At 38.5% G+C, this 25,341-nt stretch overlaps 3 protein-coding genes across 3 annotated transcripts; 2 read left to right on the forward strand and 1 right to left on the reverse strand.

Annotated features, from left to right (window-relative positions):
* The first annotated feature begins 900 nt into the window (after positions 1-900).
* Positions 901-6,017, forward strand: LOC110765081 (ABC transporter B family member 15-like). Its single transcript, XM_088251197.1, has 7 exons — positions 901-1,263; positions 1,377-1,434; positions 1,559-1,737; positions 1,844-2,301; positions 2,432-2,972; positions 3,206-4,081; positions 4,383-6,017. Exons 1-7 carry the CDS (start codon positions 1,009-1,011, stop codon positions 5,754-5,756), a joined length of 3,741 nt encoding a protein of 1,246 aa, XP_088107323.1. The 5' UTR covers positions 901-1,008; the 3' UTR covers positions 5,757-6,017.
* Positions 6,018-6,079: 62 nt separating this feature from the next.
* LOC110758017 (uncharacterized) lies at positions 6,080-7,351 on the reverse strand. The gene has a single exon (XM_021959832.2). It carries the CDS (start codon positions 7,349-7,351, stop codon positions 6,080-6,082), a length of 1,272 nt encoding a protein of 423 aa, XP_021815524.1.
* A 9,326-nt stretch (positions 7,352-16,677) lies between these two features.
* On the forward strand, positions 16,678-22,002 carry LOC110763805 (ABC transporter B family member 15-like). Its single transcript, XM_021966715.2, has 7 exons — positions 16,678-17,068; positions 17,183-17,237; positions 17,329-17,507; positions 17,600-18,057; positions 18,172-18,712; positions 19,302-20,204; positions 20,280-22,002. Exons 1-7 carry the CDS (start codon positions 16,832-16,834, stop codon positions 21,660-21,662), a joined length of 3,756 nt encoding a protein of 1,251 aa, XP_021822407.1. The 5' UTR covers positions 16,678-16,831; the 3' UTR covers positions 21,663-22,002.
* The last annotated feature ends 3,339 nt before the right edge of the window (positions 22,003-25,341 follow it).

Genomic DNA, 25,341 nt, shown 5'->3' on the forward strand with positions numbered 1-25,341 from the left:
TTAAATGAGGATAATAAGGTAAATATATACTTTTTCATATTAAAAAAAAATAAGAATAAAAACAAAATCAGTTAATGAGTCTTATTTTTATGGAACACAACTACCCATTTTATCTTTCTTAATTCTAAAATAAAAAAATAAAAAATAAAACCAATTGGCACACCTATGAGCTTGTGTCAAGGGACTAGTTAATATAGTGGAAATGGTTACCCCTTTTGGGTAATTTTAACTTTGCATAAACTTTTCAATATAAGAACATCTCCAATAGCATCTTCAAAAACTTTGGAATTTTAAAATAGGTGAACCACATAAGAAAAATTCTCTCCAATAGTCTCTTCAAACTCAGTCATCAAAGCTCCAATCTCTTTCTCTCTCTTCAAGACTAGTAAGTTGACTTTGGCTCTTCAAACATTTAATTTTACTTTGGAAAAACAAAACCTACCTTTAAAATGTAAAAAACATGCATTTTTTCTTTTCAAATAATAAATACATAGACATTTTTCACATGTTTTCCTATTTTTCATTCTTTTCCATGATATTGCATTCATTGAATTGAAGAGTTTGTTGCAGCAAAAATTATTCAAGTAGCAAATAAACCTTTCCAAATTGTCACATAGGTCAACAAACTTTAATTTGCTACTGCTATTGGAAATGCTCTGAATATGCTAGAATAAATTCAAAATTATTGGATCTCTTACTAGGTGATTTAGATTCTGCAAATCAGTCTACGTCCAAAGATTAAAAAGCTGTAGTTGTATATGCAATCTGAGGTGGTGAGCACCTAAGCATTGTGTTCCCTTCTTCCACCAAAGGTGAACAAATAAAGTTATTGGGATCCTATAAAACAGTCAACATTTAGCCTAACATTGGTTAAAGTCAAAATTTAGCACTTCCTACAACAAAATTAAAAGAAAAATAAGTTATATATTAGGGAGGGAGGCAGCGTGAGGACATAATTTACTAATTATACCTGTTGTTTGTCATCTGAGAAAGACTGAAAGAGTGAGAATGAGCAGTTCAGAGAAAACTAGTTATGAAGTAAAGAAGAAGAAGAAAAATGGGTCAATAAGGTCCATTTTCATGCATGCGGATGGAGTTGACAAGTGGTTGATGACTCTGGGGTTGCTTGGAGCCATAGGCGATGGCTTCACTTCACGCCTGGTGATTGTTTTAAGTAGCCGGGTGATAAACAATATGGGCAGAGCAGACAGAGCTGGAGCCTCAGATTTGGATGCACGTAATTTGCGCCATAACGTGAATAAGGTTTCTCTCTCTCTCTCTCTCTCTCTCTCTCATTCACACATGCACAAACACTGAAAAGATACAGAAAAAGCTAATCACAGTCTTTGGATTTTGTTGTGGATGGCTTCATGCAGAACGGAGTGCTAGCGTTTGTGTACTTAGCTTTGGCCTCATGGGTTGCTTGCTTCTTAGGTACGTAATCGATTTAACTACATAAACATGAACATGGTTTTGTTTTGTTCTGTTTTTGCAACAACTGATATATGCAAATCAAGTTCAGATCGAATAGTGTTCTCAGTGTAATTTGTTATTTTAGAGGGATATTGTTGGACACGAACAGCAGAAAGACAAGCTGCAAGAATGAGAAGCAGGTATTTGAAAGCAGTGTTAAGGCAAGACGTGGGCTACTTTGATTTAAATGAAACCAGCACCTCGGAGGTCGTCACAAGTATCTCAAATGATATTCAGATCATTCAAGATGTTCTTAGTGAAAAGGTTTCTACATTCAAGTCAATTTTCCTAATTCCTATTAAGTTATAACATATCAGAAACATTATTTTGTCCTAACTCCTTTTTTCATATAATGAATTTGAATGATCAGGTGCCAGATTTTGTAAGCCAAGTGTCTACGTTCGTCGCGGGTTACATGGTAGCATTTTTCATGGTGTGGGAACTGGCTATGTTGGGGCTTCCATTTTCCTTGCTTCTGGTAGTTCCTGGTTGGATTTGTGGAAGAACTTTAACTGAATTAGCAAAAAAGAGAAGAGAAGAGTGCATTAAAGCTGGGACAATAGCAGAGCAGGCAATATCTTCCATTAGGACTGTTTATGCATTTGTTGGAGAGAACAATACCATTCAAAAATTCTCAGCAGCTCTACATGGAACTATAAAGTTGGGGTTGAGGCAAGGCTTGGTTAAAGGCTTGGCCATTGGTAGCTCTGGCACTGTCTTTTCCATTTGGGCTGTCATGTCTTACTCTGGTAGCAGAATGATTATGTACCACGGCGCGCTCGGAGGAAATGTTTTTGCAGTTGGCGTCTCAATAGTCAATGGGGGATTGTAAGCAATAACTTCTCCTCAACTCTACTTTATAACATGGAATTTTATGCCATCTTAAAAAGAAATTGTAATTGGGTTTTTGTTCTTTAATGAAATGATGGGTTAACTTCCTCTGTTCTTTGAGAAACAGGGCAATCGGTTCTGCTTTATCAAACCTCAAGTACATAACTGAAGCATGTTCAGCTGGTGAGCGTATAATGGAAGTTACAAAACTAGTTCCCCAGATTGATTCAGACAACTTGGGGGGCAAAATTCTGGAAATTTTTTCAAGTGAAGTTGAATTTAAACAGGTCAAATTTGCCTACCCATCAAGGCCTGATAGCATTATACTAAACAACTTTTGCCTAAACATACCAGCAGGAAAGACAATTGCTTTGGTAGGTCCTAGTGGCTCAGGAAAATCCACAGTGATTTCACTGTTGCAAAGGTTCTATGACCCTCTTGAGGGAGAGATTTCTCTAGATGGGATTGCCATTGATAAGCTGCAGCTCAAGTGGCTAAGATCACAAATGGCATCAGTAAGCCAAGAGCCTTCTCTGTTCTCAACCTCCATTAAGGAGAATATACTCTTTGGCAAGGAAGATGGTACAATTGAGGAAGTAATTGAGGCTGCCAAAGCTAGCAATGCTCATAATTTCATATCTCAGCTGCCTCAAGGATATGATACCCAGGTTAATTTTCATTCCCTTTCCCTACTAGCAATTAGTAGAACAATTTATCACAGTAATAATAAATTGGCAAATCACATGCATGTTAGGCCACTTGGTCAGAATAGTAAACCCGGACTATTGCTTGACCAAAAAAAAACCCGGACTATTGCTAGTATAAATAAAAAAAATTGGTAAATCCATAAGATATTGCTTAAATAAATAGTAGCAAATCTTCATCAAATCAAATCCAACAGGTTGGTGAGAGAGGCATTCAAGTATCAGGAGGACAGAAGCAGAGGATTGCCATTGCAAGAGCATTAGTTAGAAAACCCAAGATCCTTCTTCTTGATGAGGCCACCAGCGCATTAGACTCTGAGTCAGAGAGGCTTGTTCAAGAGGCTCTCCACAAGGCAGCCATGGGCAGAACAACCATAGTCATCGCACACCGCCTGTCCACCATTCGAAACGCCGACGTTATTGCCGTCATGCAAAATGGTAGCGTCACAGAAACTGGCTCACACGACGAGCTAATACAAAACCAAAATGGGCTTTACGCCTCATTTGTTCGTCTCCAACAAATTCCAAAAGAAACTTCAGAAGATCAATGTCACTGCAACAACAGTACTAATAGTCCCGCTCTTCCATCATCTGCGAGCCAATTGAATTCGACCCCCGAGGACGCTGGATTGGACTGTACTGCTGCTACTGCTAAAGAAAATCCAAACAACATGATCAAACCCAGAGCTTCATTTTGGAGATTGATATCTATGAGTCTTCCAGAGTGGAAGCAAGCGATTTTAGGGTGTTTGAGTGCTGTTCTTTTCGGAGCGGTTCAGCCGGTGTACGGATTCGTCATGGGGACGACGATATCGGTGTTTTTCTTGACAAATCATGATGAGATGGAAGAGAAAATAAGGACTTTTGCGTTGTGTTTTTTTGGGCTCTCCGTTTTCTCAATGCTGATTAATATCATCCAGCATTACAACTTCGCATACATGGGAGAGCTCTTGAGCAATCGGATTAGGGAGAGGCTGCTTTCAAAGATACTCACTTTTGAAGTTGGATGGTTCGAGCACCGACAAAACTCCAGCGCTACCCTTTGCTCTAGGCTCACCAAAGAAGCTGAAATGGTAGGTCTAATTATTTCAACATTATTGCTAAAAACAGTTGGTCATTGATTGGTACCAATTTACAATACTTCATACATTGTTGATGGAGGAAATATTACGAGACAATCTTATGTTTATTAGAATCTAACACGAGCAAAGTTTAGCTTCTTAAAATTAGTCAACGGGGTCTAATCCTATAGAAAAAAAGTTGTAACTTATAAATTAATGGTTTCAAGTTCAAATCTTCATGACAACTTGCTAGTGTGTGGACTGTCGCTTGTAAACCAAAATGGGATCTTGACAATTTTCTTATTATTGGCAGGTGAGATCTTTAGTGGGTGATAGAATGGGTCTTCTTATACAAACCATCTCAGGCGTCGCCATAGCATGGACAATGGGGCTAATAATAGCATGGAGACTTGCCGTGGTCATTATTGCCGCCCAACCCATAGTCATTGCCAGCCTGTATGCAAAGCGAGTCCTACTCAAAACAATGTCCACAAAAGCCATCAAAGCCCAAGAGGAAAGTTGCAAGCTTGCTGCCGAAGCAGTCTCCAACATCCGTACCATCACTGCCTTCTCAGCCCAGAACACAATTCTGAAGATGCTAGAAAAGGCCCAAGAAGGCCCACGTAGAGAAAGCTTAAGACAGTCGTGGGTCGCGGGTATTGGGCTCGGGTTTGCCCAGAGCATCACAATTCTCAATTGGGGTGTCAGCTTTTTGTGGGGAGGCATGCTTGTGAACAAGGGCCACGTCACAGCAAGAGCAGTCTATGAAACCATCATAATTTTGGTCACCACCGGCCGAACCATAGCCGGTGCTGGAAGTATGACATCAGACCTTGCCATGGGTTTGTATGCAATCGGGTCCATTTATGGTATCTTGGACCGGACCACAAAAATCGAGCCCCAAGTTCCTCAAGACAGGCAAGTAGAAAACATAACAGGTCGAATTCAATTTCGTGACGTGGATTTTGCATACCCAACTAGGCCCAATGCGATGATCTTCCAAGGCTTCTCGATTGAGATGGAAGCGGGAAAATCTACGGCGTTGGTGGGACAAAGTGGGTCAGGCAAATCGACCATCATCGGATTAATTGAGAGATTCTACGATCCAATCAAAGGCGTGGTGGAAATGGACGGCCGAGATTTAAAGACGTACAACCTTAGATCGTTGCGGAAACACATGGCGTTAGTCAGCCAAGAGCCAACGTTATTTGGTGGGACCATAAGAGAGAACATTGTATATGGAGCGTCCGATGAGACGGACGAGACGGAGATCGTGCAGGCCGCAAAGGCAGCCAACGCTCACGATTTTATCAGCGGATTAAAGGACGGATACGACACGTCGTGTGGGGATAAAGGGCTGCAGCTATCTGGAGGTCAAAAACAACGGATAGCAATAGCCAGGGCAATACTAAGAAACCCAGCGGTGTTGCTATTGGACGAGGCCACCAGCGCGCTCGATAGCCAATCGGAGAAGGTGATGCAAGAAGCGCTGGAGCGGTTGAGGTTGGGGAGGACTAGCGTGGTGGTTGCCCACAGGTTAAGTACCGTACATAACTGTGATCTTATTGTTGTGATTGAAAAAGGAAAGGTGGTAGAGAAAGGGACCCACTCTTCCCTGCTGGCTAAGGGGCCCGCAGGTGCTTATTACTCCTTGGTCAACCTTCCTGGTCCAAAGACACAGCCTTAGTTGACTAACAGAACTTGTGCTTATTGGGCTTTAAGGCAAAGAGAAGATGAAACTGTGAACAAGTGTCATCTCTATTAATTTTTTATTTTTTATAATAGAAGCGATAGTCTAAACGTGGGAAGGAGAGAGATTTCTCATACATACAACTATAATACCGTGGGAATTCAAACATGAGATCTCTAGTTTTCAAATCAAAACTCTTTTACATTGGACTAGAACCCGTTGGTTGTAATCTTTATTAATTAATAAAATGAATATATAAAGTCACAGTTTTTAACTATAAAAAAAATGAAAATAAGATGTGTTAGCATTCACTCTCAGTGTCAATCATAGTCGGAGCGGTTCATTTCTTTAGACAAACGGCGATGTTTGCTCATTAATTGTGTCTGTGCCTTCTTTAGAACAGAGTTTCTCCAAATCTTTTGTTTCTTTCGATCTTCCTTTGTTAATTTTTCAGGGTCTCTTTCTTCGGGTAAAAAGAAAGAGACACTGATTTTATCAGTGGTGGACACATACAATTCTCGACCTGAATTTATAATTCGATGTGGATTGAACTCGAACAGATTCTGTAGTTTTTCATTTTCCTTCACTTGTAGTTCGAACCCTTCAGCCAAAAAACCCTTCAAAAACTGTAACTGGATATTCTGATACCATGATGACAGCTTTAGATCATTTCCATTGACTGTTAATGATGTTCCCGGGCATTGAAAATTCTCAAAATATTTCACAACTTGGCGGACGTCGTTTGCAACCATACTATCCCTCAGTAATTGTTGCGTATGTGAATAGCTACGTTCCCTTCCTTCTCCCCAGAACTTTTCCAAACTACCGGTTTCGAAAATCAAAGCTAGTGCTTCACTAGCAGCCACACGGACTAATTTATCATCATGCTTTAACAACAGGGTTGAGAAGTAATCAACGGCTCCATTCCAGTTGTTGTGTCTGAGTCTCCACCCTTCCACGCTCGTAAGTAGAAACAACCAAGCATTTATTGCAGCAACTAGGACCGCCGCCGAATGCTTTTCTTCATTTGCATCAGATTGATCAGCATGAATGAACTTCCATATAATTTGCATTGCATTTTGAATATCCTCTGAGTTGGTTGCACCAAAAAAAGCCACAATGCCCAAACAATCTAATACCTTCACTGCCGTGGTTCCAGATTTCGGAGCTTTAGAAAGTACCGGAAGCAACTCCCTGTACACTTCAGACACTTTATCCTCATAGCCAATGATCATGGCAAGCAACCCTACGAGATGAAGTGATAGCTGCTTCTCCTTGGAGGAACCCTTTTTGAAGGAATTCAAGCCCCTGTATAGAAAACTTGCGAAATTCTTTTCTAGGAAGTCATGTTCTAATCTGCTATTTAACACCCCAATTATTGAAGCGAGTGCCTCCTCCCGGTCGGATCCTCTTCTCTCGTACAGCCCTTCTAAGTAACTGTAAATTGTCTTCGGTGCCGACGGCCGAGGCAGTTGTTCAGAGTTGTCGGCGTCACCAGCAACAACATGTCTTCTTCTACCAGCTCTTCTTTCGCTGCGCTTTCGGGAGCTAGAAGGCTGAGGAGGCGGAGGAGGTTTGTCTCTTCTCGTCATGTTGGAATGTTAATGTGGTGGGTTGTGAATGTTAATGTGGTGAAACATAAATAAGGTTTGCTTTGGGTTTCCTAGTCCGAGTGGGACTACTAACAACGCCCAATCTGAGTTTAACAAGTGAAGCCCGACAAAACTTAGGGCTAGTTTTGTGTAAAATAAAACTTATTGCATTAAAAGATCCGGCCCAACTTTAACTGGCGCTACCCATTACGCAGCATTAGCCCATCGGAAAATAATTATGAAAAAAGTTTTTTTTTTTTTTCCTTTTTTTGATTCAAGCATTGGGGAGGGAATAATCAAACATAGGACCTTTTCTCTCCAAAAAAAAAAAATTAACATAGGACCTTGAGTAAACAGGTAAATACTCTTAACCACTTGAGTTACAAGACCCTTACAGTATTTTTTTTTATTAATTATTTTTTGAAGTACGTTGGTTATATGATCTAAATAAACGATTATTCTTTGGAATGTTAGTTAGATAGTGTCATATTGATGTGTACGTTGTTTTCTCTTTTTGTCTAAAACTAGCCCCTCATGCGTGTGTCAATTGGTTTTTTTTTTTTTTTTTTTTTTATAGAATTAAGAAAATATAAAATAGGTAGTTAGTTATGTTCTATAAAAATAGGACTCATTGTCTGATTTTATTTTTTATTTTAATTTTTTTAATATAAAAAATATAAATTGACCATATTATTCTCATATAATTAATAATTTCAATTTTTAATGTTTGCATTAACCAAAGACATTTTCTGGCATTTTGAATGTTTTATCATTCTTTGTCTTTTGCTTTATATATATAGATGGTTTAACTCAAACCAGCCTAACTATTATATTATAAGACATCAATTCTTGTCGTAAGAGATTTTTTTTTATTTTAAAGAAATTATTTTCTAAGTAAAAACTAATGCGGATATATTTTTGACGAAAAGCTTCTTCCGATAAACCTGGTGGGATGGTAATTTTCTCTGCGGATAAGGGTCTTCGTGGGGATTCAACCCTAATGGGTCGGGTATAAAAAACAAAAAAGGGGTATGGGGAATTTTTTGGGTATGGTGTTCGGGGAGGGGCAGGGATGGTATTTTAATCCCCAACCCGAACCCTCCTTGTTTAGAGTATATATATATATATATATAATAGATTTTTGATGAGGTATATATATATATTATAGTATATATAAATATGCTATTAAAGTGATTGTATCAACTAAGTTTTATATTTTATATTATTATATTATATACTTATATAACTTATACAAATCTTAAGCTACACTACTTATTTATTTAGTTAACTTCCAATACATATATAAACATTCTTATATTGTCTTATAAGTATATATTATATATATTCATTATCTTGAATTAGTACCTTTTTTTTCAACAAAGTAGTTATATATTGGTTTTTTCTTTCATATTGGGACGGGTCGGGGAACCCATTCCCCAACGAAGGTGGGGATGAGGAATCCCTGATATGAATATTGCGGGTATGAAGACGGAAATGGGGGAAAAAAGCTTAACGGGGATGGGGATGGGAATGCCATACCCACCCCCGATTTGACCCATTCCCATCCCTCCTGGTTCTCCTGGTTGACGCTAGAATTACTTTTAATCTGAGGAATTCCAAGTCATTTAAGAAAACTCCTACAGTCCATTATCATTTGGAGGAACAAGCAGTGCAGTCTCTAGGGACAAAGGCTGGTGGTGCAGTGTGAGAGGCAAAGGTCTTCAATTATTTGATAAGCAAGGGACCATCATTCTTAGAATCTTAGTTCGGCGTGAATATTTGACTATAAGTAAGAGATAATTATTACCATTAGGGAAATGGCTTAAGTCACTTTGGACATCACCAGACACACCCTATGACATGTCCCCCCTGTAAACAATAAATAATAAACAATAAACATATGTGCGTGCTTCTGTTTTGATCCAAGTGAGATTAAAAAAAAAGATAATTGAACTTAGGATCTCGGATGCAGGAATAAAACTCCTTGCATGAGCGTTTTTCTTTAGATGTGCTTGCTTCGTTTGAAAACCAATTAATTTACCACTCTATCTATATCTATCCTATATGTGTGTGTCTATGTGACTAGACCACCACCTATATATGACTATATATGATTTGTAAATGAATCAAATTAAGCAATATGTCCAGTCCATGACAATTCAACAAGAAGACCTATTTCATGGTACTCTGTGTCTGTGGTGGGTAAGGTGGAGAGAAAAGTGGCAGCTTAATGTGCAATGTTGGTCGGTGGAGAAGAAAGGTGGTAAGATTGGGATTGATTGTGTGATAAGTTACAAAAAGCAGGAGAGGACGAGAATCAGAGATATTGTACCTGAAAGTAGCTGCATGATCATATTGGCAGATGGGCAGCAGTGACACACAACTATCAATATACTATTTTTATCCACACATTCACTTTTGATATGGCTTATGCTAACAGAAAGAAAGGCAGGAAGGGAATACTTTTTTAGTAAGCATATTAAGTAGAAAGGGATTATTGATAAGAGTACCAAATTAATAAGTTCATCAGCCTTAATGCATGGAACAAATAATATTTAGTCCCACTCAACTCACAACTAATTGGGTTATTAATTGGTACAGTTGAATGATCACAGAACATCCAGAACATCAACACACTATGATTATCAAATCTCTCTCTCTCTCTCTCTCACACACACACACACACACACAGCAGCAACAACAACAACAACAACAAAAAGAAACAAGAACAATTTGAGTGAGGCAATCATGGAAGTAGATCATGAGTGGTTTTCCTAGTTGTCAAAACTCAAATTAGTTGGTTATAGCAGGAACCCAATAGGCAAATAGGGATAATGCAACTCCAGCCATCAATATCAGTATTCAGGTTCCTTGGCAATCAATCTTCTAACAATAATTGGCAATTTGGCTTTGGTAAAGCAATGGATGGCAGTGGCACAATGCCACAATGCCACAAATTGCCACAAATTGCCACAATGCAAAGGTTAATATTTTTCACTCTCTGGAGTTTCCATGGCACTAATCATGACAAAGCCACTACTTGTTTTCTATTTCCTTTGTTTCCATACTTAGTACTTTTGCTTTTACCTCATTCTCTCAAGAATTAAACCTTTAGGAGATCTAAAGCAGATTCCATTCACTCCCAATGTACCCTTTTGTGGGCTCAAATAAATGAGAGTTTTGAAGAAATATATACAAGGCTATTTCAAATAAAAGAGCTCCCATATATATATATAGCTATATATAGCTATTTTGGCAAGTATGTATTGGTGATTGCTAGTGGTGGGGATGATAAAGAGATTGTTGGATGAGCAGTTCAGAAGCTTTTTCCTTAATTATTATGAGGAATAATAATGTGCTTGTTTCAACATCTGCTAAAAAGATATTCTGCAGATGGGATGGGATGATAAGAGAACTGTTCTTCCAAATTGGGGAGGTGAAAAAAAGCAATGGTGGAGCATTAGTTATGGCCTCTTTGGCCCTCTGATGCAATAATAGTATTTCCCCCTCCCCTGTACCACTTTAACTGAATCATATTCATTTTGAGGCCCCTCCTCCACTCTTCTCTATTGTTGAGCTTCGCTTGGGATGCTGAACAGGCCCACTAGCAACTAGTTTCTTCGTCCCTTCTTTTTTTTCTTTTTCTTTTGATACAAGCGATAATCTACTTTAAACTGATCTACACTATGAGTGCAGAGCGGGGAGCACATCTGCTCTGGCCAACTTAACTAAGCCCATGTCTCCTCTTCATCCCTTTTTTATTTCGGGTAATTAGTACTGCTAATTAGGAAGATTAACCATGTGCATGCAAAACCAATAGCTTCAAGCAAACTGATATTGATCATTAAAATACAATATCCAGCAGGGTGACGGGGATGGTGGAAATAAGTAGCATTGGAGTGTGTCCCCTGCTTTTATCGTGCAGCTGGTGCCATTGGTTAATAATAATATCGATGAGGAGGAGGAGGACCACGAAAACAAGAAGCATTTAGAACCAGGATAATTATAATTTATATGGTTCTTGTTATATATGTTATGGAGTGAAAAAAATGGCAACTTTGATGCGCACAATGCAACTGTAATAAAATCTACCTTGTTTTCTACATAGAATCTATGCTACTGCAGAAGTGCAGATACAGCTCAAGCACAAGCACAACTTAAGAAAATGGCACCAGTAAATTTCCAAAGCCATGAATATAAAACTCGTCAAAGCAACCAACCAACGATACTTTAAAGAAATTAGTAAAATTTTCATGTAATTAATCAAATATAGATACTCCCTGTAGAGATGGATGGTCGAGCTTGAAGACAGCTACGTACGTAGTTAGGAGGCTAGGAGCTAGCTATTATCATTGATGTGGTCATGAAATAAATAGAATTAAGATATATTTCAAGTGGGAGATCCATAAAGGGGTGGCTTAGATCATATTCTCTTCACATTTGTCTTTATATAAATGGGTGTCTTAGATCATATTCTCACTTTTTTTTACATGCAGATATGCTCGCCTCACCAGTGTGGCAGTATAACAAAACGTACAAAAAAGAATTGTTTCAAGATACATATTTTGGGTTAAATTAATCTATTGTACGCGAATAAGGACGGGCTTATTATCTTAATAGTTAATCAACTAACCTAACTCACTTCTAACTCACGGCTGCATTTACATTGGGTACTCAAAGTTATGAAATGAAAAGACATTACCACATCAATCACATACATTGATCCCACTAATTTTAAGATGCTGGAATTTATTGAAAAGCATAAAGCAAAAACCTTTCCGAGGAAGTACATCATCATGGACGCTCCTAAATTTCTTTTTAGGACTAGTGTTCAAAGTTGATAGAGATTGCCATGCCATGTGTTGGAGATGGAGACTTAAAGTGGGTTGTGCTGGGTTTATGGGGTAGCGGGTCGAATTGACAGGCCAAAAAAAAGCCCATATCAGAAATGGAGTTGAACCGAAAGATGTGACTAACATGATTAACTAAAGCCCTTCTGAAATGTAGCTAGCTAGTAGCTAGCAACTATCAAGCAAGCAAATCTGGGTTTGTGATGGAAGAATCTGTCCCTGCTTTTTACAAAATTTCAAACGTAATCATTAATAAGCTTGTTCAACTGTCTGCCATGGGCAGTTGGGAATGTGATTAGGATGCTACTTTGTTATCTTTTCAAGCATGCGTGTTATGCTATTTTTTGTCGTTTATAGATCGTCATATCATCACGTGATATTAATAATATTAGTATACGGTGAAAAAATTTGAGAAATTTATTATTATATCCAATATAGGAGCCTAAATTATTAAAAAAAACTATATATAAAATAGACTTTAGAAACATACCTAAAGTCTATTTACAACATAACAAAAAGACTTTTAACTTCATTTAAATTACAAAACTGTCATTGATTTTTTAAAATAAACTCAATCCCAAAATCTCATAAAAAAAAAGCTCAAAACACTCAATAGGGCATCAAAGTAATTTAATAATCAAAATTAAACTTAATAGGGGCATTTGTCATTTTTTGGGTTTGTTTATATAAATTAAATGGTGTGGAGTTTATTTATAGTTTTAGTATTAAGAATGAGTATATGACTAAATATCTCAAAAAAATTCTCTGTAAAACCTGTAAAAACCCTACATCAAAATAAGAAAGCAACTGCTACCTTTGATCCAAGACCATGTATGTCAACCAAGGTGGTTGATGTGAGTGGTTCGGCACTCTCATTCCTTAAGAGAGGTCAAGGGTTCGATCCCTGCTCTCGTACGGAGTCACCACTTTGGCCAACACTTTACCCCTTACGGGCTGACCCGGTGTGAGTGGGGATTAGTCTGGATTGTGGTTAAGGCTTAAATGTGCCACCCATAGTTGGGGCCCATCCAGGACCACCTCATGGTTTAGACCAAAAAAAAAAGAAAAAAAGACCATGTATGTCAGCAAATACAGAATGGTTGCGATCATTTTCAACATCTGCAATCGGTATCATCACAAAATACATTAAGATCAATTCTAGATTAAATATTTCCAATAATATATTATATAACCAATCTATCTGTTACTAAGCTGTTATTTAACAACAAATTCCAACTTAATTAGAGGAACCGGGCGCTTTGTTTATGATTTGTATAAATTGGTTTTTAATTCCACTTAGTTAATGGTCTAAGTCTAAGAGCAGAGCGCGGGCATATCACATCAGCTAGAACGTCATGAGGTGCGTTTATGAATTAACTTAAAATTAAAACAAGGAATTAATGGTAGTAGTTCAACCCCCTTCCTTTTTTTAGCTTAATCGTAGTTTTATGAGTCCTATTCTCCTGGGATGAATTTCGTGTCAAAGCTTTTGATCATATCTCGTTTATCTAAATATGAGTCTTAAGTTTGAATTCCTACAACGTCATAATTGTTTGTATGTATGAGAAATTCTCGTCTCATGTAATTTGGATTATTACTTATATTATAATATATATATGCAATTAATCTCTCAATACATTATTGCATATCCATTTACATTTTCTATTTTTTTTAAAGGATATATTTTGCCACACTCCTTCTTCTTCACTTAATTTCAATACAATATATAATTTTTTTAAAAAGAAGTCGTATGCAAATACGTCATCTCCTTTCCATGAAATAGTAGATCTCTACTTTTACCCTCCATATATGGTGAGGACAAAGAAAACCACCATAGAATTTGTATTCAATGCTTCCTCTTCTTGCAGCGAGAAGGCCAGTGCATGCCTTTTCCTTTTCCTTTTCCTACACAATTCTCCATGTGCATGCAGCATGCCATGAAATGATTATATCTATCATCTCCACTCCCCCATAAATCAACTACCATGATGAAATCTCATGTATTTGAGCCATCAGTTTTCACGTTTGTTTTAATACAGGAATGAACGATCTTTTTCTCAGCCTGCGGAATATTTATTACTCCATAATTTTACACCAACACGTGGAGAAGGTGGCCAAATTTGGTGGGATTAGCCATGCAGATGCACAATTTCCACAGCATTCTAGGGACTGTTTTCTAGTTAATGCAAGTCTTTTATAAATTCGTTAAAATTGGGATTTGTAGCTGGGAATATCTAAGAACCAGGTACAATAAAAGCCAAATTTAATGCAACTATTCATAAATACCATTTCAAACCAAACGAATTGACAGAACAAAACGGGAAGCAATTGCATGTCTAGGCTTATCACCCCAAATGTTCAAATATAAATATATATATTGGTAATCGTGCAAGCCTCGTGTTCACCTCCTTGCATGTTTTTCTCCCTTACCATTATTATACATGGTTTTGCTCCCTTTAGTTTTGGATTGATCTTCGACAAGATTTTTTTTATTTTAGAATAAGCGATAATTTTTATTAATAAATAAAATAAAAATATGCAATTACGTGCCGAATATGAGTAAATTTTTTCAAGCGATATTTTTATTTATTTTTTGGGTTGAGAGCGAAGTGTGTGGGATGTCTATAAACCCTTTGGATTGCGATAGCTAGGGCCAAATATTAAGGAATAAAGATTATTTATAAAGACAAGTGGTCACACGAGGTTACTATATTATTTATATTTATATTATATGATATGATATCTTTAGCTAGTTTGAGAGATAAGTCCCGTACGTACGTATTATATATGTTTTGAGAGGTTTTCTCAACTAACTGTTTTACTGTTTTGTTTATTAGTTATGTGTAACACAGTCCATTTTTTTAATTTCTTCAACTAGTCAGCAAGGATTGGAGACAATACGACACGTCGATGTGCAATGAAAGCATAAATGTGGTAAGAGTAGCATTATTCTATCAGAAATGAGGAATATTCTAGACAATTCCAACGTATTTATACGTAAAAAATTTGAATAAATAATCGTGGAAGAGAGGGATTGTAATTCTAATAGTTTATGCACCTGATGCACAAACCTCACGCATTAATTAACTTAAGAAATATATGGATCTTTGTTTGACCCTGAAATAAAAAATAAACATACGAATCTTTAGGATCAGACATGCAAATATGCTTATGATGGAAGGTTATGGTGGATTTGGAATTTCAGTGAATGTTTTACTACAGATTTATTGCTTGAATGAAAATATTCGTTAAATAATATTGTAAATATCTGTATATGTACCACCAAATGTAATAAGAGAAACATATTGATTCCGATATTTTTTTTTGTATAACCATGTAGCTGGAGTTGCGGTCATTTTATTGGAGGTGTCATGTCGTGCTCACATGAATGCGATGATTATATATTTGTGATGAGTTTGATATATAATTAATGGCGTAGGTATCAACATAATTAGAGGATATTGCAATTATTGATTGGAAGCGTAATTAGTACAAAAAATTGGACAATGTAGTCGGGGTGTAGGCAAGTTTCTCTACACATACAGGTTTGGACTTCAGACTAATTGAGTAGCCTTATCCGCTCAACTGCAAGTGGGAGCAGGAACTTAACCACTGATAGAGTACCCCATGTCCCCTAAGATCATACCCGTAATAAAAACTACTTGTTACAATCCTCAATTTTTCTTTTTCTTGATTGTGTTGTGTATCTCTTATAGATTGAGCATTTAATTATAATATAGAAAAAGAATGAGCTTCTATTTTGTTTTGTGAGAGTTATCTAATGCTTCTCTTAAAAGGAAATATCATTTTTTTGCCCTCCATTATTGTAACCCAAAAGAAGAGATTTTTCACTCTTTCGTTTCCTTTTGCAGAAGAGAAGGTGTTGGATTCTGTTTAAATGAAAATTTAGTGATTAAGATTTGACTTCAGATATGAAAAGATACAAAGAGGAAATGAGGAAGAGAGAAAAAGAGGAGGATAATAAAAGCTCCAAATCTGCATAAACCTCCACCAAATGGTATACATATTAATTTGTCGACAGGTAGATGATATATATAGTAAACTGGAACCTCCCAAACTTCCAAGCTGCGGAAAGTAACATGCCAACTCCAGCTTCCCAGATTAAGAAACTAATTAGCCAAAACCATAGAAGGTAATAATAAGTACACACCAGAGAGCGACCATTGTCCTGTACTGCAATCCGTTTTTTATTTCGTTAATTACGTGATTAAACAAACCCTGATTAAGTTATGCGGTGTAAATGGTCATAGATTGGGTCCACTGACCCACCGATCGTCATTAATGACGCTTTTTGCAGAGAGAGCATTAAAGTCAAACCTTGATCTTCTCCCATCAGCAGAGCCACATGTTCGTTTCATTAAGCCAAATTTATTTTAATACAATAGACCTGTCCATATGCAATCAACTCGCTGCCTCCCTCTCTGCCTTTGGCACACCTATATATACACAACATATCCATATGCGTTTGTTACTCAGCAGTTGAGGCCAAAGGCTTTGTTTTGGAAGCAACCAACTAAACAAGAGGGATAACCAAGCCAACCACGTAAGGACGTGGTCTGAGAATCTAAACGATTGTTTGGTTCCTTCCTCAGAAGAGGCCGAGAAAATTATGGGACAGAAAGGTCCTCCTAGTGGTCGGGACAGTGGGAAGAAAGTTGGGTCTATCCGGTCCATTTTCATGCATGCTGATGGTGTTGATAAATGCTTCATGATCTTAGGGCTCTTTGGATCCCTTGGTGATGGCTTCTCAACGCCCTTGGTGTTGTTGATCACTAGCCGCTTGATGAACAATATTGGAGGTTCATCAACTTCGGCTCAAGATGCTTTCTTGCATAACATCAATAAGGTAATCTCTCTCTCTCTCTCTCTCTCTCACTCTCTCACAGACATACACACACACACACACATAACGCAAGCAGAAATCAATCTAATTGGGGTTTGGTTTTTTTTCGGTTGACAGAATGCAGTGGCGCTGCTGTACTTGGCCTGTGGATCATTTGTTTGTTGTTTTCTAGGTGGGTTTTTACCAAAGATTGTTTCTTTTGTAAAAGAAAAAAGACAAATCATGAAATTTAGAAGACAAATCTTTTTGTGTAATTTTTGTAGAGGGTTATTGCTGGACAAGAACAGGTGAGAGACAAGCAGCTAGAATGAGAGTCAGATATTTGAAAGCAGTGCTAAGGCAAGATGTGGGCTACTTTGATTTGCATGTGACAAGCACCTCAGAGGTCATCACAAGTGTCTCTAATGATAGCCTCGTGATTCAAGATGTCCTCAGTGAAAAGGTTTGATTTTGAACAAGCTAGCCCACCATCTATTTGAATTTTCAGTTATCTATAAAATTAATTAACTTGCATATTTCCAACTCCCCCACCAGCTGCCAAACTTTTTGATGAATGCCTCAATGTTCTCTGGAAGCTATGTGGCGGCCTTTATAATGCTGTGGAAGCTAGCAATTGTGGGTTTTCCTTTTGTGGTGCTTTTGATAATTCCTGGTTTAATGTACGGAAGGACTTTGATGGGATTAGCTAGGCAGATTAGAGAAGAGTACAACAAGGCTGGATCAATAGCAGAGCAGGCAATATCTTCTATCCGAACGGTTTACGCCTTTGTCGGAGAAAACAAAACCATCTCAGAATTCTCTGCAGCTCTTGAAGGCTCTGTCAAGTTGGGGTTGAACCAGGGCTTGGCTAAAGGCCTGGCCATTGGAAGCAATGGCGTCGTCTTCGCCATTTGGTCTTTCATGTCATATTATGGTAGCAGAATGGTCATGTACCACGGTGCTCAGGGAGGCACTGTTTTTGCTGTTGGTGCTTCCATAGCCGTTGGTGGATTGTAAGAACACTAAAAAACCCAGTAAATTTAACAAAGAAAGTTTTAATCTTTCGCAGAAATTCGATTTTTTAATGCATGGTTTGATTAATTAATTCTCTTGTTCTTGATGAACAGAGCACTAGGTGCTGGTTTATCAAACCTGAAGTACTTCTCAGAAGCAAGCTCAGCAGCGGAGCGGATAATGGAAGTGATAAGAAGGGTACCCAAGATCGATTCAGACAACATGGAAGGTGAGATTTTGGAGCAAGTATCAGGAGAAGTTGAATTCAAGCACGTAGAATTCGCCTACCCGTCAAGACCCGAAAGCATTATCTTCAAAGACTTCAACTTGACAGTGCCAGCGGGAAAAACCGTGGCCTTGGTGGGCGGCAGTGGCTCGGGAAAGTCCACAGTGATATCACTGTTGCAGAGATTTTATGATCCACTTGGTGGAGAGATTCTTCTTGATGGGGTGGCCATAAATAAGCTCCAGCTAAAGTGGATGAGGTCACAGATGGGTTTGGTGAGCCAAGAGCCTGCTCTGTTTGCAACCAGCATCAAAGAAAACATACTTTTTGGCAAGGAAGATGCCGAAATTGAACAAGTCATTGACGCTGGAAAAGCCGCTAATGCCCATAATTTCATCTCTCAGCTGCCTCAGGGATACGATACACAGGTAAAAATATTACTTGTCTAATTATTATTATTGTGTCGTTTAATTAGCAAATGATACGTATCTTTTAACCAAATGACAAATTGTTGCTTTCCGTTTTAGTCTGCGTGTCGTCAAGGTTTTCTTAAGTGATCCAAAGTATGATAATTCTGTCCCCCACTTTGCTGTGAATGAAGGTCACTTTCTTTCCCTTCCAACCCTCCAAAGTAGCAACAGAACAAACCCAATATACTACTGCACTGCATGCGCATCACTATTTACAGTCGTCAAATACATCATCATCATCATCATTATTTTATTTTTTATGCTTAATGCTAATATTACTTTATTATCATCTTAACCAGTCTTTAACCACTTTACGTAATTGATTATCAGTAAACAACTAGTTTATTCCTTCTTCGACAACGAAGTCTGTGAATAGCAATCTGCAGTCAACTCCAATTTAATAAGATGCGTGTCAGCTGTCAATATGTCTTTTTTTTTTGTTGCTATTAATTATTAATTACTATGATTATCATCCTTAACACTACTTCATACAGTAATTTTTTTTAAATTACTGTACTAAAAAGAAATTAACATGTTAATTAAACAGGTTGGGGAGAGGGGTGTTCAAATGTCGGGAGGACAAAAACAGAGGATCGCCATTGCACGAGCCATCATCAAGAAACCTCGTATCCTCCTCCTAGACGAAGCCACAAGCGCATTGGATTCCGAATCCGAGCGAGTCGTCCAAGAAGCTCTAGACAAAGCCGCTGTCGGCCGGACGACAATCATCATCGCCCACCGCCTCTCCACCATCCGAAATGCCGACGTGATCGCCGTGGTTCAAAACGGACAGGTCATGGAGACCGGGTCGCACGACGAGCTGTCCCGGATCGAAGACGGGCACTACACGTTGTTAGTCCGTCTGCAACAAACAGAGAAACAAAAAGGACCAGAAGAGTTAGGCTCGTCGTCTATTTCAAACGACATTCACAACACAAGCAGTCGCAGGCTCTCCCTGGTGAGCCGTTCCAGCTCCGCTAATTCATTCGCGCAGGGACGAGCCTCGTCGCTTGCTGGGGATCAAGAGAATATGGAAGAGTTTGATCAGCAGAAGCTGCCCGTGCCGTCGTTTCGGAGACTGTTGGCTCTGAACCTGCCGGAGTGGAAGCAGGCGATTTTGGGGTGTTTGAGCGCGACTCTGTTTGGTGCGGTCCAGCCGGCGTATGCATTTGCAATGGGGTCCATGGTTTCTGTGTATTTCTTGACGGACCATGATGAGATCAAGGCCAAGACGAGGACTTATGCGCTGTGCTTTCTTGGGTTGGCAATCTTCTCGTTGCTGGTCAATGTGTGCCAGCACTATAACTTTGCCTACATGGGAGAGTGCTTGACCAAGAGAGTTAGAGAGAGGATGCTCTCAAAGATTTTGACATTTGAAGTGGGTTGGTTTGATGAGGATGAGAATTCCAGTGGCGCCATTTGCTCTAGGCTCGCAAAAGATGCCAATGTGGTACGTATTAACAGTCTGATATGTTACCTTGTCAAAGTTTTTTTATTGACATTTTTGGTTGATTATTGTTTGTAGGTGAGATCTTTGGTGGGTGATCGGATGGCTCTGGTTGTGCAAACCATCTCAGCCGTGGTTGTGGCCTGCACAATGGGTTTGGTGATTGCATGGAGGCTGGCCTTGGTTATGATAGCCGTGCAGCCACTCATCATTGTGTGCTTCTACACTAGGCGCGTCCTGCTCAAAAGCATGTCCAGGAAGGCCATAAAATCCCAAGAAGAAAGCAGCAAGCTCGCAGCCGAAGCAGTGTCTAATCTCAGAACCATCACCGCCTTTTCCTCCCAAGACCGCCTATTGAAAATGCTAGAAAAGGCGCAAGAAGGCCCACGCAGAGAGAGCATCCGGCAGTCATGGTTTGCGGGTATCGGGCTTGCTTGCTCTCAAAGCCTCACGACTGTCACTTGGGCCTTCGACTTTTGGTACGGTGGCAAGCTTGTCGCCAAGGGCTATGTCCATGCAAAACAGCTCTTTGAGACCTTCATGGTCTTGGTAAGCACGGGCCGGGTAATCGCGGATGCTGGTAGCATGACCACGGACCTCGCCAAAGGCTCGGATGCTGTGGGGTCCGTATTCGCCGTATTAGACCGATACACGAAGATCGAACCCGAAGATCCGGAAGGTCTCGAGCCCAAAAGAATAGTGGGTGACATTGTGCTCCGAGACGTGCATTTTGCGTACCCGGCTAGGCCCGATGTGATGATCTTCAAAGGCTTCTCGATCAAAATCGAATCGGGGAAATCAACGGCGTTGGTGGGACAAAGTGGGTCAGGCAAATCAACCATTATTGGATTAATCGAGAGATTCTATGATCCAATTAAAGGGGTAGTCAAAATCGACGGTCGAGATGTGAAGTCTTACCACCTGAGATCACTGAGAAAGCACATAGCTTTGGTCAGCCAAGAGCCAACGCTATTTGCTGGGACTATTAGAGAGAACATTGTATACGGTGTGTCGGATAAAGTTGACGAATTGGAGATAGTGGAAGCTGCGAGGGCAGCCAACGCTCACGATTTCATAGCCGGGCTTAAAGACGGATACGACACGTGGTGCGGAGACAGAGGTGTGCAGTTGTCCGGGGGTCAAAAGCAACGCGTTGCCATAGCCAGAGCGATATTGCGAAACCCTGTCGTTTTGCTGTTAGACGAGGCAACCAGCGCGCTTGATAGTCAGTCAGAGAAGGTGGTGCAAGATGCTCTAGAGAGAGTGATGGTGGGGAGGACGAGCGTGGTGGTGGCCCACAGGTTAAGTACCATACAAAACTGTGATCTTATCACTGTGCTTGATAAAGGGAAGGTTGTGGAGAAAGGGACCCACTCGTCGCTTTTGAGTAAGGGGCCCACCGGTGCATATTACTCACTGGTCAGCCTCCAGAGAACCGGGCCCACTCAAAGCGTTCACTAAATTGTTAAGTAATGAACCCCCGCCTTAAAAAAATAATTTCCTTTTGTTCTTTTTGTTCCTTCCCCCATGGAAATGCTTGGTCCATGCAGATGAGGAGTGAGGATGGCATGGCATTTGATGTTGCAAAAGCGCTTCGATTAAATGTCTATGTAATAATGGTATTTTATGTGTTAGTACGTACGAGTGTACTAGAAAACTAGAAAGCATGATGAAGGCAATATTGTATAATTATTTTCCCAGTGTTTGTGTTTTTATTTTTCAGAAACTGATGCATCGTATACCTTTCCAGTTGACACTGTATACTACTACTACTGCTAACACAAGCATTTTCAAAAGAAAATACATCAGTTGCGTACTTGCCTTGCCTGGGTGCCGGGTTTGAAGCGGTTGTGCTTTTTACGGGTCGACGACTCGGTCGCTTAGGACAGTGTTAAGGACAAACAAATTATTCTTTAACTTATAGAGAATGCACGACTTAAACTTCAAATATCTTATAACATTAATGGTTTGTTTATTAATCAGGACTTGAATTCCAGCTGTGGAGGATTCCTGCATTTACATCATATCAAAGAATTGAAAAGTAATCAGGAATTGAATTCATGATGTTGGAGGAATCCAATTATTGGGTGGGAGGTGGTATTCTAATTCCCGGAGAACTAACCCATTAGGAATTCTTTTTTTTTTTTACCCATTATATCCTCACACAATTTTAAAAATTCCAAATTTGTTATCTACTTTAACCTAACAATGAAGACATTTTAGTAATTAGCACAACTCCTACCCAAATTCCATATGATTTAGTAAACAACTTCAATAGGAATCCGAAATATAATTCTCCTAAATCCAACTCATCCTCAATTCAATTCCTCATAATCCAATTACGAATTAGTAAACATGACATAAGAAGAGAAGTATCGTTAGACTAAGGGAAAGGGAAAAAAAACTGTTGAAAAGGCAAGAACAAAAAAGAAAGAAAGACATATAGCTACAATTGGGCCGAATTTAGGTGGCCAATTTGACCAAATTTTAGGTGGGCCTTGACTTGAGTCCGCGATTATTTACTAAAATGATGTAGCATCAGCCCAACTCACATGCTCTAATGCATAAATTATTAAACTCAAAGTTTCATATTGGCTTATAAAAGCTACACAAAACCCTAAAACACGAGTCAGTTCCCTTGTCAGCGATCAAACCCTAACGAGTTCCCATTCTTCCCTGGACATCAGCTCACTAATTTCAAAGGCCAATCCCAAACACCAGGAGGCGGAGGAGGAGCAGCTGGTGCTTCGCAGAGATTGATGTCGATCAATGATGCTCGGTCGTTTATCAAGCAACTCAAGGACATGGGTGGTGACCAAAGAGAAGAATATTACATGTTTATTGAAATCATGAAAGATTTTAAGGCTCAAACGTATATCAACGTACCTATTATTATTATTATTATTATTTTTTCCCTGGTGAATGTGATTGATGGCTTGTTTGTTTATATATTTCTTGGTTCCTTTCAGGATCGACACAAAAGGTGTTTGTGCGAGAGTAAAGGCATTATTCAAAGGGCGTGACCACTTAATTTTGGGATTTAATCAGTTCCTGCCACAGGGTTATGAGATAATCCCTGAGGAAGAAGATGCGACTCCGCCGCTGCAAAAACAGACAGTTGATATGAAGCTGCTATCGCGTTTGTAAACAATAAAGGGGTGAGTATATATTTTATATTTTATATTTTATTGTTTTCTGGATTTATTTTTGAGGTGTTGATTTGAATTGAAACCAAACACAATCTTCTGTCTTAGTTTTAGTTTTTGTTATAACCTTGTGATACAAATTCACAGTCTAATAACATAAGTCTTTGCAAAAAATGTTATCTATATATATAAAGCAAAAGGCAGAGAATGGTGAAACATTCAAAAACCCCAAATATGCCCTTAGTTAATGCAAACATTAAGAATTCAATTTATTAATTAAATGAGGATAATATGGTAAATTCACACTTTTTCATATTTAAATAAAATTAAAATTAAAAGAAAAATCAGATAATGGATCCTATTTTTATGAAACACAACTACCCATTATCTTTTTTAATTCTAAAATAAATTTTTAAATTTTTAAAAAATGCCTCTCGCAAGCGCGGAAGCGCGTGCGAAGAGGCTAGTAACAACTATATAAACAAATATACCCATCAAATGTTTATCAAAAAAATAAAAATATACCCATCAAATGAGCAAAAGTAGAGAAACCCATCTCAAAATGAAATAAATAATAAAAACGAAAGTTATCTCCACAATATGAAAGTAGGAGAATTTTTGTTATCATGAAATATTATTTATTTCCATGTGTTTCAATAAGCATAAAGCTTTTGTTATTTATTTTTTTGTAGTAGGAGGACAACGAGGAGGGCTGCATTATCTGCTTGAGGATATTGGGCTTGAGAGGGATTGAGTTTCTTAGACAACTATTCATGTATTGTTGGACTCAAATTATTTTTTCCTTCAACCATAGAGATTTAAACTTGGACTTGCATATTTATTAAAGAGTTAAAGAATGGTTTAACTCTTTTTTTTTTTGTTAATTTTTGTTCATTACTCCGTGATTTAATTTTTTTTGAATTTTCACATAAATGGATGGATATTATTGATAATATCGTGATATGTTGCCCAGATAATGCATGAACGTGTAGGGAATTATCGATATATTGATGATAATTAAATGAATATATGCTAAAATATCTCCCACTCAAAAAAATGAATCGTCAATAATATCGATATTTAATACTATGAGTAGGAGTAGGAGTTTAGAGAACATTGCATAGTGCTTTACTGGCAACCTTGTGCTTATAAATCTTAGTTTTTTGGTTACCCAATTGTATAATTTTCTTTTGGTTGAACAAAATAATATAAGAGACGGAGAAAATGAGAAGGGGAGGAGGGTTACTTTTGGGCCGAATTTACCTTGCCAATATTTGCCAACATGAGAAATCATCTAATCCCTGCCCATTGATGGGTCCAAAATGAAACCCCCGAACACAAGTCGCCGTTGTGGGTTAGTTCCTCTGTTCCTTCCACGTACCTAAGTTCCCTCTCTTGCCAAGTAACGCAGGACAAAGTTTTTATGGTTTGGTTTTTCTTTCTACTATAATATTTAAAAGGGTTATTTACTAACCAATGTGGTTGGTGTGAGTGGTTCGGCACTCTCATTCCTAAAGAGAGGTCAGGGGTTCGATCCCTGCTCTCGTACGGAGTCACCACTTTGGCCAACACTTTACCCCTTACGGGCCGACCCGGTGTGAGTGGGGATTAGTCTGGGTTGTGGTTAAGGCTTAAAGGTGTCACCCATAGTTGGGGCCCATCCAGGACCACCTCATGATTCAGACCAAAAAAGTGTTATTTACTCAAATGATCCTCAAAATGCAAAATGCAATTCGGGTATAAATTTGAGGACCATTTGAACAAATAACTCATTTTTAAAATTATATATATAAGTGAAGACAACTACCATTGGATGAAAAACTAGTTGGTAACCTTATAGCCTATTAAATAGAACAAAAATAAAGACTACTATTATTCTTGGGAATTTTCCTTTTCTTTTATGGCGTGGTTAGTGATCGGTGCATATTTACATAACATTTTGTACCCTTCTAGCTTATGATTTGGTTATGTTTTTGAGTTAAACTTGTGCTTTT

Source organism: Prunus avium, chromosome 3, assembly GCF_965620075.1.
Source record: "Prunus avium chromosome 3, drPruAviu1.hap1.1, whole genome shotgun sequence".
NCBI lineage: Eukaryota > Viridiplantae > Streptophyta > Magnoliopsida > Rosales > Rosaceae > Prunus > Prunus avium.

Bases quoted from the DNA above. Each gene is read 5' to 3' on its own strand.
- LOC110765081 (XM_088251197.1), top strand. From the start codon at position 1,009: ATGAGCAGTTCAGAGAAAACTAGTTATGAAGTAAAGAAGAAGAAGAAA. The intron at 1,738-1,843 runs GTTTCTACATTC...TTGAATGATCAG, and splicing joins AAGATGTTCTTAGTGAAAAG to GTGCCAGATTTTGTAAGCCA. The intron at 2,973-3,205 runs GTTAATTTTCAT...CAAATCCAACAG, and splicing joins CTCAAGGATATGATACCCAG to GTTGGTGAGAGAGGCATTCA.
- LOC110758017 (XM_021959832.2), bottom strand. From the start codon at position 7,351: ATGACGAGAAGAGACAAACCTCCTCCGCCTCCTCAGCCTTCTAGCTCC.
- LOC110763805 (XM_021966715.2), top strand. From the start codon at position 16,832: ATGGGACAGAAAGGTCCTCCTAGTGGTCGGGACAGTGGGAAGAAAGTT. The intron at 17,238-17,328 runs GTGGGTTTTTAC...TAATTTTTGTAG, and splicing joins ATTTGTTTGTTGTTTTCTAG to AGGGTTATTGCTGGACAAGA. The intron at 20,205-20,279 runs GTACGTATTAAC...TATTGTTTGTAG, and splicing joins TCGCAAAAGATGCCAATGTG to GTGAGATCTTTGGTGGGTGA.